Source organism: Lytechinus variegatus, chromosome 6 (assembly GCF_018143015.1).
Source record: "Lytechinus variegatus isolate NC3 chromosome 6, Lvar_3.0, whole genome shotgun sequence".
Lineage (NCBI taxonomy): Eukaryota > Metazoa > Echinodermata > Echinoidea > Temnopleuroida > Toxopneustidae > Lytechinus > Lytechinus variegatus.
In genome coordinates, this window is record NC_054745.1 from 3207588 (window position 1) to 3219351 (window position 11764).

Consider the following 11764-nt stretch of genomic DNA (forward strand, 5'->3'; position numbering starts at 1 on the left):
AAGGAAAGAGGGCCAGTAAATTTCTTCAAGTAAAGAACTGGAACAAATTTAGCCTTTTAGGCCGGGATGCAAAGGCCAAAAAGACGACTTTTTGTGACCACTATCGGGTAACTACTTTATATTCTCAGATATTATGTAAAAATATTATAAAAATCTTGTCTCAAACTCGTCAAGTGTGAAACTTGCAAATTTTCAAGTATTTTGAAAAAAACCCGAAAATTTGTGACCATTGTTGGCATTGTTGTAAGCCAACCAGCTCACGCGTAACACTCACGTCTAGAAGGAGGAAATCTGTCTTGTCCAATCACATCGCTCGTAGCATTCACTCTTACTTTGCAAGATGGACGCGTATACGTCCTCGTCTTTGACTTTGTCATCAGAAACGGACGATTCTGATGGAAAAACGTCCTCATACTGTTTTATTCATGTTATCCAGACTCACGGAAGGGTAATTCCATTTTCTGAGAAGAGTTTTAAGAAGTTTTTAGAGTGCTCTATTTTGTGGGGGAAGATAGAGGATCGTCCAGAAAGTATCGTCGCAGCCAAGGCAGATGGACTCCGATATGAAGATCTATGCACAACAACACATGATCGCCGGTGAGTACCGTGTCTAATGAATATGATGCTGCCTGACTGAAAGAGTGCTGCACCCAGCCTGGGACTGGGTGGATATGGCTGGGATGAAATGATAAAACGGCATGGATGTTGATTTTTTAATTTAAACCTAACGTAGACTACCTTTTATTGTGTTAATCATGATCATGATGATGGAATGAGGGAGTGAGTGAGCTCAGGCTTCGTAACACAACGATTAGCGATCAATCGCTAAATGAACTGGCCAATCAATATCAATGTTATACGTGCAGTTGGTTTAAAATACTGGCCGGGGACCAATCAGTGCGGTTCTTCCATATTTGCAATTCATCGCAAACCTTTGTGTTACGGAGCCCTGGACTCGGTTTATCGCTAATCAGAACCGCAACTTATAATGGGATCAAAAAGGGGCAATCAACTTCAAGCTAGCTCCACGTGCGGGCAGCCGGGCACTACGCTATGGACAGTGCGTGTGCGCAAAACTAGCTTAGAGAAAACTGCCCCCTTTTCAATCCCATGGCATGATGCATTGCTGTTCTTAATTCTGAGTCGCGCACGATAAACCGTAGGCTTATGTGACTTATGATCTTAAGTAGCCAGGAGGCTTCTAGAGAGTAAAAATCATTTACTAACGTAACTTACTCTCATACAAAGCCAGGTCTTCTTTCTCAGTCATAGACCCACACGACGGAAGCCAAAACCTGAAACTTTCACCCCCGAGACATAAATCCTTCTAAAAGATCTAGCCCTAAAAAATCATGTACATGAGATAAAACTTCATTTCCGACATTTCTACGCTCTCGTTATTTTTTGAACAAGAATTCACTAAAAAAAATGAGAAAAATATTGTCAAGACGGAAGAGACTTGCCCGATGTTTACGCCGCCATCTTTCTTATTGTTCTTCGCCAACGTTACAGATGTGTGCGTTAGGGAAGTTTTAGTAAATGATTTTTACTCTCTAGAAGCCTCCTGATTACTTACAAGGTGGTCTGCCTGAGTCTGAATGATATCCACTTTTGATATTAAACAATGAAACTGTCTACTGAACATGAAAATGCAATGCTATATTGTCATCAATATGTGAATATGTCCAGTTACATGTTGCGTTAAAACCTTGACACATTTTTACTATTTTAATCATGCGATATTTGTTGGTTATAATGGTTATAAAGATACAGTAATGATAATGTACGTACATCTACCTTTAGCATTAGTAAAAATATAATTGTGTTAATAGTAGTGATGATGCACTATACAGTCGTAATCATCCATGATTTTCCAAGGGGGGTGCACATTTTACGTAATATAAATAATAAATATCAAATCTCGTCCACGAAAAAATATGACAGGAAAAAAAAAGGTCTTTTAAAAGGCATGTTTACAAATTTTTATTTTGCCTCTGAAAAGGGGGCATGAGCTGCTGTGCCCCCCCCCCCCCGATCAGCCAGTGGTCATAATGATATGCCGGAACTAAAGCTGTATGAAAATAACTGAAGTTTATTCCTTCACTCTTGATTAATAGGCCTGATTACGGTAATGCCAGATGGCAGAAATCTTGCTGAAATAGAGAAACTTCAAGTTAGGGAGCTTCATGTACACCAAGGCATTTTTTATGTGCTTGATTTAAAATGGTAGTTACTGCACACTCGTTTGTCTAATCGCTACAGTTATTATACGCACACACGTGCATGTTAAATGTGTGTGTGTATTTGTAAATGTTACACTCTAAATGAAAGTGCTTTGTCTCATTTATTTTCATAGAAAAGGACAAGGAAGGGCTGGTTATCATCCTGATTGCTATCGTCATTATTGCAATGTGACTACCATTAAGAGAGCCCAGGACAAGGCAGCAAAACTACAATTGTCAAAAGGTAAACTTTTTTTCATAAGTTACGTATTCAAATTCATATTTGTCAATTTTGTTTTTCATTTCTATATAACTATGTAAATAATTTTTTATGATGATATGAGGACTGCCAGTATGTCATTCACCTGGTCTGTATTGCTTTATAAAGTCAATGGTTAATAGTGCCATTATCTTGTTAAATAATGGCATCAATAAGGATTTGCATGTAGAAAATTTAGTTTATTAAGATGCAAAGGGCAGGGAAGCAGTCAAATAATTTGATATTGAATAATTTCCATTTGAATAAGACTTTCTTTATTTGAATGCTAAGACCAAGCCTTTTTATTTTTCTATCACAGAAGATGAAGACGTACCAGAAAGTCATCAGGGGACATCAGACGGGATGGAATCAGAGCCAAAACGTCTCTTAAGGTCTGATGCAAGGAAAAGTTCGTGTCGAGGGAGGCCTCATGTGCTACCTGTCGAGTGTATAATTTGTAAGAACAATAAGTATGTACGAGAAAGCTATTCGCGCAAAAGGAAAGTAGAAAGACTAGTTAGATGTGAAACACTTACAGGGGGGCAGCTTTTAAAAGCAGCTGAAATTCGTAAAGATGAGCATATGCTCCTTCAAATCAGGGAAAAGGATCTTGTGGCTCTTGAGGTCCGTTATCACAGGTCATGTTATTTGTCTTACTGTAAAGTAGTGAAGCCAAGGATAGAAAATAATTTGCCATTCAAACAAATCTACGAACTGTCATATAGTAGGTTCTGTCAGGATATAATTGAACAGAGGATAATACGTGGGCAGGAAATCCTACGCCTTACAAAGCTATTGAAGCTTTTTGTGAAGACAGTCAAAGAAGTAGAAGGACTAGAAGCAGGTAGCTACAAAAGTGCCAACTTGAAAAGAAGATTGAAGGAGTCTTACCCTGTACTGTGCTTTAGTAGACCTTCACGGCAGTATGAAAGCGAAATTGTATTTGTGGAGAGCCTTCATGTAGAAGATGTCATTGAGTCAGCTGTAGCAGACGTCTCTAGTGAGGAAAGCCAGAGCGAGAGTGATGGTAGTATGCGCCCAACTAAAGTTCGCTCTGATCAGCAAATTCTGAGAAGTTTGTATACGGCTGCCGGAATAATCAAGAATGCACTAGAGGGGGTGGACTTGAAGACAACCTGGCCTCCAACATCAGACTACTTGACTATTGAACAGAGTAAGAGGCTTGTTCCTTGGCAGCTATTCAATTTCTTAGCATGGATGTCGGGAGTCAATCAAGAGCCAAAAGAAGATATGGTAGACGTGTCACATGATGATGAACGGAAGATTCTCTCCCTAGCGCAAGACATCATGTACCTGAAGACAAAAGGGAGATGTGTGTTACCAAAGCACAACGCTCTTGGAATGGCAGTACGACATCTTACAGGCTCAGCCAAACTCATTGGGATTCTAAATGGGCTTGGCCATAGTGTGTCAAGGCCAGTGGTCCTCGAGCATGACACTGCCCTTGCTAAACGGCAACTTGCATTGGGTCATGCAATACTTCCGGACGGTATTCAGCCCATCTTCACCACTCTTGTGTATGATAATAATGATTTCGGAGAAGAAACCATAAGTGGGAAGGGTACAACTCACAACACCAACGGTATTATTATCCAGCACCCATCCAGCCAACCAAACAATGAACAGCCTAAAGTAGCCGTACCAAAGGCGAGGAAGATCACTTTTGAGGTCCCTCCACAAGAGCTCATGACCTACTTTGGACGTAGGAAAATTGGTCCTAAACCATTTGACAGAATTGGCCTAGATTGCAAGGTGTACCAGAATGCACAGAAGAACGCAAGAGATGTGGACGTAGCATGCAGGTTGTTGAAGACAGTTGAGTTGGGTGAAAAATTGTTCCCAGGATGGACCGGGATGAATGTCATGCTGAGTAAACCTGTTTCGCTTCAGTCTACAGTCCGCTACCTTCCAATAATTGATGCGAGTCCAACAGAATTCGACACAGTCAACACAATCCTTGCTCATACCTTGTCGATAGCAGACGCCCTCAAGCAAGAAGCAGTTGTTCTTGTTTTTGACCAAGCCATCTACTCGAAGGCTCAGCAGATACGATGGGCTAACGACCTTTATCACAAGAGGATAATCATTCGCTTGGGGGCATTTCACACTGCCTTATCAATGCTTGCCTGTGTTGGAAAGCGGTTTGGAGATGCTGGTCTGGAGAACCTAATGATTGAGTCAAATATTGTAGCCCAAGGTTCCATTAATGGAGTTCTCAGTGGACACCATTACAATCGAAGCATCCGAGCTCACAAGTGCATCGTTGAAGCCTTGGAACGTTTACGTTGGCAAGCCTATATGAACTCCCTATCAGATGTGGAGTATGCATCTACATATGAGATCCTTTCCAAGCTTCAGTCAGATTTTCCAACATTTTCTTTCACAGAGTTTGTACAAGGAGAGGATTATCAGGCTATGGTATCTTCCTATCGTTCTTTTGTCGAACAGCGTTCTGCACAAGATCCAACATTTGCTCTCTGGTCCAGCTATATAGAGATGGTGGAAGTCATCCTTCTGTTTCTACGTGGGACAAGGCAAGGAGATTGGCAATTACATCTATCTTCTATTCGCAGCTTCCTTCCCTGGTTTTTCGCATATGATCGCACAAATTATGCAAGATACCTTCCTGTCTATTGGCATGAGATGAATGAGCTGCCCAACAGCCATCCACTAATTCATGAGGCTTTCATGGAAGGGAAGTTTGTTGTCCATCGGCAGACGGACCACGGATTTTGTGGTGTGGCTTGTGATCAGACTATAGAGCAAACTTGCAACAGGGACACAAAAACTAAAGGTGGTATGATAGGATTTACAAGAAACAAAGGTGCAGTTGCTCGTTGGATTCTCTCTCAACAGGAAAGGAGTGCTATCAGCAAGCAGTGTGAAAAGATGGCTGGAAAGGATGACACATCTGCCGTCAAAAAGGATCTTCTGTTGGCAAACATGGAGAAATTTGAGAGAGATGTACGTGCTGTCGTTGAAACAGTAGAGTCCATGATCAATCCCTTCCAGGAAAATAATGAAGAACTCCTTCATATAGCATCAGGAACTATAGCTTCTAGTGAAGTATGCAAGGATTACACAGAAGCCTATGCAAGTGGTGATGAAGCATTCAAGGCTTTCTCAGAAGAATGTCTCCAGGGAGATGAAGACCTCTTCAGAGTGATAAAAAAGCAGAAAAGGAAGACTTTTGCCACAATGAGTAAGTCTTCCACAACCAAAGTGAAGGGGAAAGAGATTACCATCAAAGCAGATCGTAGCCTTTTCCAACGACTGGTAATTATTGCAGGAGCTAGAAAACTAGATATTCAAAATATGATGACATATAATCTAGGTCCTCTCCCACTTGCTCTAGCAACGGTTGATGGTTCATTGACCAAGACTACAAAGGCATCTCTACTTCATGCTATAGAATCTAGTGTGGAGCCTGCTCCCCTAGTAGAAGGAATTCCGCTTAACAGTGTTTGGGTAATTGATGGAATGGCGATGCTACAAGAAATACCTCAGAAGGCTGTGCCATCTACTTTTGGTGAACTATCAAGATATGTAATTCAACAGCTTGTTCGCCTTGCACACAGTGCCCGTAGTGATACTATACACTTTGTAGTTGACACGTATCGATCCATCAGTATCAAGGCGGCAGAGAGAGGAAGAAGAGCTGCAAGCGGAAGTCAGCTCACAAAGATCTACGGTATGGAGCAGAAAGTACCAAACCAGTGGAAGAAATTTCTTTCATCTAGTCAAAACAAAGAGGCTTTGATCCGCTTCCTATTCCAGACATGGCAAGAGAATCCGAATCTGCTTCAAGATGTCAAAGTCATCATGGCTCATGATGAAAGCTGTCATTTGCTCCAGAATTTAGATGGGGTACTAAAGATTGAAGCCCTGAGTCAGCTTCATTGTAATCATGAGGAAGCAGATACCAGGCTCTTTCTGCATTGTCAGTATGCTGCTGCATGTCTGCCTTCATCTTCGACCACTTCACCAGCAGTCATCATTAAGAGCCCAGACACAGATGTGTTTATTATCGGGGTTGCAAAGGCACATGAAATTCAGGCCCAGCTACTTTTCCATACTGGTAGGGGCAATAACAAACGTACAGTCAACCTGACAGCTATAAGATCTCATCTCGGGGATAGTGTTGCAAATGCTCTCATCGGCCTCCACTGCTTTTCAGGATGTGATTCTACGAGTTGCTTCTATGGAAGGTCAAAGAAAAAGGCACTGAAGCTGATGACCTCATCTAATGATTTCCTGTCAGCCTTCCAGATGTTTGGGACTTCATTTGCCCTAGAGGAAGGTGTGCTTAAGACAGTTGAGAAGTTTGTTTGCAAACTGTATGATCAGGATTGTTCCAGTGTTAATACAGCTAGATACAACAAATTCTTAATGGGCACAAAGACAGAAATGAATATGCCCCCTACTCATGATGCACTAGTAAAGCACACTATGAGAGCTAACTATCAATCTGCAATACATATTAGATGCTTTGAACAATTTCCTGTTATTCCAAGTCCACACAACCATGGATGGAAGGTAATAGATTCCAACATAGAAATAGTTTGGGGTGACCTTCCTCCTGCACCAAGTACCCTCCTCGAGCTAACCTATTGCAGTTGCAAGAAGACCGGTTGTGAAGAACCCAAAACTCATGGAAAGGGCAGATGTTCATGTCGTCAGCATGGAGTCGCATGCACTGATCTATGCAGATGTATTAATTGTCAAAATTCAGCTCAAAGAGGTCCCATAATGGATGAGGACGATACAGACAATGAAGATGAAGATTAGAGGTGCTTAAATTACAAATGCTTGAATGTTGCTCATCATACATTTACACCACATAAAATAAATCAATATTAATCTGTATTTGTCAGAATTCATTTCACCTTTACCATTGTAAAGTTTCATTAACCTTAAAATGACAGTGTGGTCAGACAGTGCCTATATAATAGAAAACATCCAATCACACTTTGTTTTAATGAAATAAGCAGAAACAATGACAGTCTCAAATAAATAATTTTATTTTGAAATTAGAATGCATCAACATACACTTACATGTATTTGCCATACAACAGGCCTGCATACAAACATTGTGATTAAATGAACACCTATTTCATATTCCTGGCTCTGAATAATTACTGGCAACATACTAAAAGAGTTTTCTCTTTTTCAGTACTTAATGGGTCATAGGCTTTTTTCCAATGTATTCAAAGATGCATGGACCATAGTACCAATCTTATTACTTTCTTAAAAGTCATATTTCTAAGGCATGAATGATTTTTTTTTACCATAAATGAGGACTTTGTTCTTTTCTTGATTTGCTTATTTTGCAAAGAGACATGCTTAGGTGCCAATGTGCACACTGTAAATTAATACATTAATCTAAAATTATGGATTTCTTGTGCAGCGTATGTGTTTCCAGTTTTATTATCTAAGTATCCAAATTACCTTTGTACTGCAAGATTTCAGACTTGGTAAGGGAGTCTTATATCCCAAAGTTTATCACTAATACCTTTGGATGCTACTCTGAATCAATTGTTTTATTAGAATTTCTTATTCATTGTAATTTGTATATTCAGCTTCTTGTGTACATCTATCCGAGTCTTTATAATTTTTTCTTCTACTCTGAGAAAATGTCCTTACCTGCAAAATACTTATTGAACTAAATCCATACTAGTCCATTCCACTCGTAGATCAGCTTTCTATCTGAAGTACTTGATAATCCATGATACAGCTAGATGTTCCTTCCTAAGGTGTTAATTGATCAACTTTTTATTGTTAGATTGGGGGAAAATATTTATCTTTATACCCTTTTCAATTAATTGAGAAAAAATGTAAAAGGATAAGTCAGATGGATTATAATTTGAAAATGTAACGAGAGAGTTGGGAATATTATTTATGACTTTTTTTTAAATTTCATTATGTCAATTTAGAAGGTACAGTGTATATGTTAATGGCTTTAAAGTTTTATTCAGGAGTGGCACAACATATGGCATGGAGAAAGAAGGAAAATTTTCAGATTTGTTCCCTCTTTCTGATTGAATATGGTAATTGCCAGCATGCAGGATAACAAGTTAATTGAAAATGTCTACTAGTCTATCTCTTGTTTGTATAAAACTTTATGTCCTTAATGATAAAAAATAGTCGTGGTTGACAGTTAAATGTATCAATGTTCATCGCACTTCTGTAACATTCATTATCAATTTTTTCTTTTATGATGCCAATATTTTCAAGTGTCTTTGTATCAGCCAAGGTAAATCCATTATCATGTAACAAGATATAATGTATATTGGTTGTTCTATTGCGTATAACTTACGAAAATGCTTTAAACATTAACAAGATGATATGTTAACTGATACACTCCTTTAACCATGATACTTGAATAAGAAATGTTAATACCAGTGTTTACTGCTGTTGAATTATGGTCTTCAGATATAATGTATATTGGTGGTTCTATTGCGTACAACTTACGAAAATGCTTTTAACATTAACAAGATGATATGTTAACTGATACACTCCTTTAACCATGATACTTGAATAAGAAATGTTAATATCAGTGTTTACTGCTGTTGAATTATGGTCTTCAGATATAACCTTCAAAGAAATTTGTAAATTTATTTGGGGATTTTGACTATTGTATATAGTAATAAGCAGTATGCTATAAGGTATTGTTATGCAACAACAATGATACTTCTTACTTTAATAAGAAATTTTAGTATCAGTGTTAACTGCTGTTGAGTTAAGGTCTTCAGATATAACCTTGAAACAAACTTGGAAATTTATTTTGGAATTTTGACTGTGATACATGTAACTTAGCAGTATGGTATAATATTTTGTTTTGCTACAAAATTTCTTTTATTTCCTTCAATGAAGGTGGTGGAAAATGTGAAAATTACTGTATTACATGAATTTTTGTAACATGCATGCAAGGACCATAGTTTATCAATATTATATACATCTTGAATATGACATATTTTGCACCTGTGTGGATACTTTCTGTAATATTTCATGGGAAAATTCCTTGAGGGCTCTGGGCGAGCTCACCTCTCGAAATGCACCCAAAATCCTTGGAGAACTGGAAAAGGAGCCCCTTAGATTTTCACAGGGTCCAACGTTAACTGTAATACAAAATGATTTTTGTCCTGACATAACAAGTAGCTCCCCCCCCAAAAAAAAAATCCCTGCATGTGTGACCAGTCAGCAGTGTGAAAAGATGCTTATGAGAGGATAAAATGGAGTGATACAGAGAGGAGCATAATTATTTTTAAAGAGACGAGAGGGTGTCCAGAAAGGGAAGGAAGAGAGGGGGCAGAGGATAGGATGGCAGATCGATCGAGAGAGGTTGAAATGGGAGATGTTTTTATATTATCATTGGTAAAGGAGAGAGAGGGAATAGGCGTCAAAAGGTGGGAGGGGGGTGCACACAGACTGAGGATAGGGTGGCAGATTGAGAGAGCTAGGGGGTGGGGCATTGGCGGCGGAAGTTAAAAAGGTTATGGGGGGTCCACCTGAAATTTGGGATGGAGACGGATAAAAAATTTGACTAGTAAAAAAAAAAAAAAATCATTAACCAAAATCTAGGAGGGACCACCAAAATTTTCTGACTAGCAAGAAAAAAAGAAAGAAGTTATCAAGTGAAATTATACCACAACAAATTCACAAGGGTTCCACCTGTATTTTTTTCTAAGGGGGGGGGGCGGAGAAAAAAATTGACTTGCAAAAACAAAAAAAGGTTCTCAACAAAAAATTTAGGGGGAACCGTCCGCCGATGGGGGGGGGGGGGTCGGGGAGTAATGGGAGATTATATTAATTGTTATTGGTAAAAATTTGAGGGGGCAGAGAAGGATATGATGGAAGATTTTGAGAGGGGGATAAGCTTTATTGCCGAGAGAAAAGTGAATGAATGTTTTGGTTCCGATATCATATCATTCGGGGCTCCGGCCGATCGCTCTAATAAATCATATCTTTCCATTGAAGATATCACTCCTAAACCTTGCTGAAAGCTCGTGTGAAAATGATTATACCGTACGCAAATGTTGATTTGTGATAATTATCATGAAATAAGCGGTAAGTAGAAAATTTTCCACATAAATCACCAACTCAAGTTTATAATATTACGTCTCCCGGTACGTCTCTAGCCACGCCAGTCGTCCTCCGTTACCATACACTTCTACACGGCGTAAATGAAATGTTACGAGCGATATGATTGGTTCAGCGAGAATCCCCCATTCCGAATGCGGATGAACCGCGATAGCCGATTGGCCTTTGCTCGATCTAAATAAAATGATATTTTGCTGTGTTTTTTTCAAATTGCTATAAAATTTGCAAGTTTTACGCTTGACGAGTTTGTGTGTACATTCCTATCATATTTTCCCACCATCAAGCGAAAATTCAGGTAGTTGCCACGCGGTGGTCACAAAAATGAAAAACTAGAGCATTTTTCGTTGTTCGCATCGCGATCTACGTCGCCTCATACGCAGAATCGTCCTGAGGATCCATCATCGACGACGACGCCTTGCTTGGGCAGTAGAACATGTCAGATGGAACAGAGCGCAGTGGCGACAAGTCCTATTTTCAGATGAAACGCGTGTGTGCCTTCGACACGTTGGAGGACGCAACCATGTGTGAGTCGAAGAGATGAGCAACGGGAAGGGTTTACCATACAACCAGTCACCGCCTTTGGAGGAGGAAGCATCATGGTCTGGGCAGGCATCAGTCATGCAGATAAGACAGCAATTGTCCAGGTGGATGGAAACCTAAACAGCGTTCGCTATCTTGATGAGATATTGCGCCCTCACATGCTTCCATTTGCTGTTGCCCATGGAGAAGGGTTCCTATTCATGGATGACAATGCACGTCCACACAGAGCAAGGGCGGTGAACGACTTCTTCCGAGAGCAGGGAATCGAAAGGATGGTGTGGCCCGCTAACTCTCCCGACCTGAATCCAATTGAGCATCTTTGGGATCAACTCAAGAGAAGAGTTTACGCCCGGGTCAATGACAACACAACACTCGCTGTTCTCTCGTTGATTGTCCAGGAAGAATGGGCTGCGATCCCACAACAGCGTGTCACCAGGCTGCTAGACAGCATGAGGAGAAGGTGCCAAGCCGTCATCAACAGTCGTGGGGGTTACACGCGATATTAAAATCAACTGATAAGTTGTTAGTAAATAAAGAATGCCATATCAACAGTTTTTGTTATCATTTCTTGCTTTATTTCGAAGTTTTCAAGTGTGCTCGCTCAACCATGAAAATGTGAAAA

At 39.8% G+C, this 11764-nt stretch overlaps 1 protein-coding gene across 1 annotated transcript; it reads left to right on the forward strand.

The window, feature by feature from the left end:
• The first annotated feature begins 377 nt into the window (after nt 1–377).
• On the forward strand, nt 378–8893 carry LOC121416845. Its single transcript, XM_041610362.1, has 3 exons — nt 378–597; nt 2357–2466; nt 2801–8893. The coding sequence occupies exon 3, from the start codon at nt 2845–2847 to the stop codon at nt 7288–7290; it is 4446 nt and encodes a 1481-aa protein (XP_041466296.1). The 5' UTR covers nt 378–597; nt 2357–2466; nt 2801–2844; the 3' UTR covers nt 7291–8893.
• Nucleotides 8894–11764: the final 2871 nt, after the last annotated feature.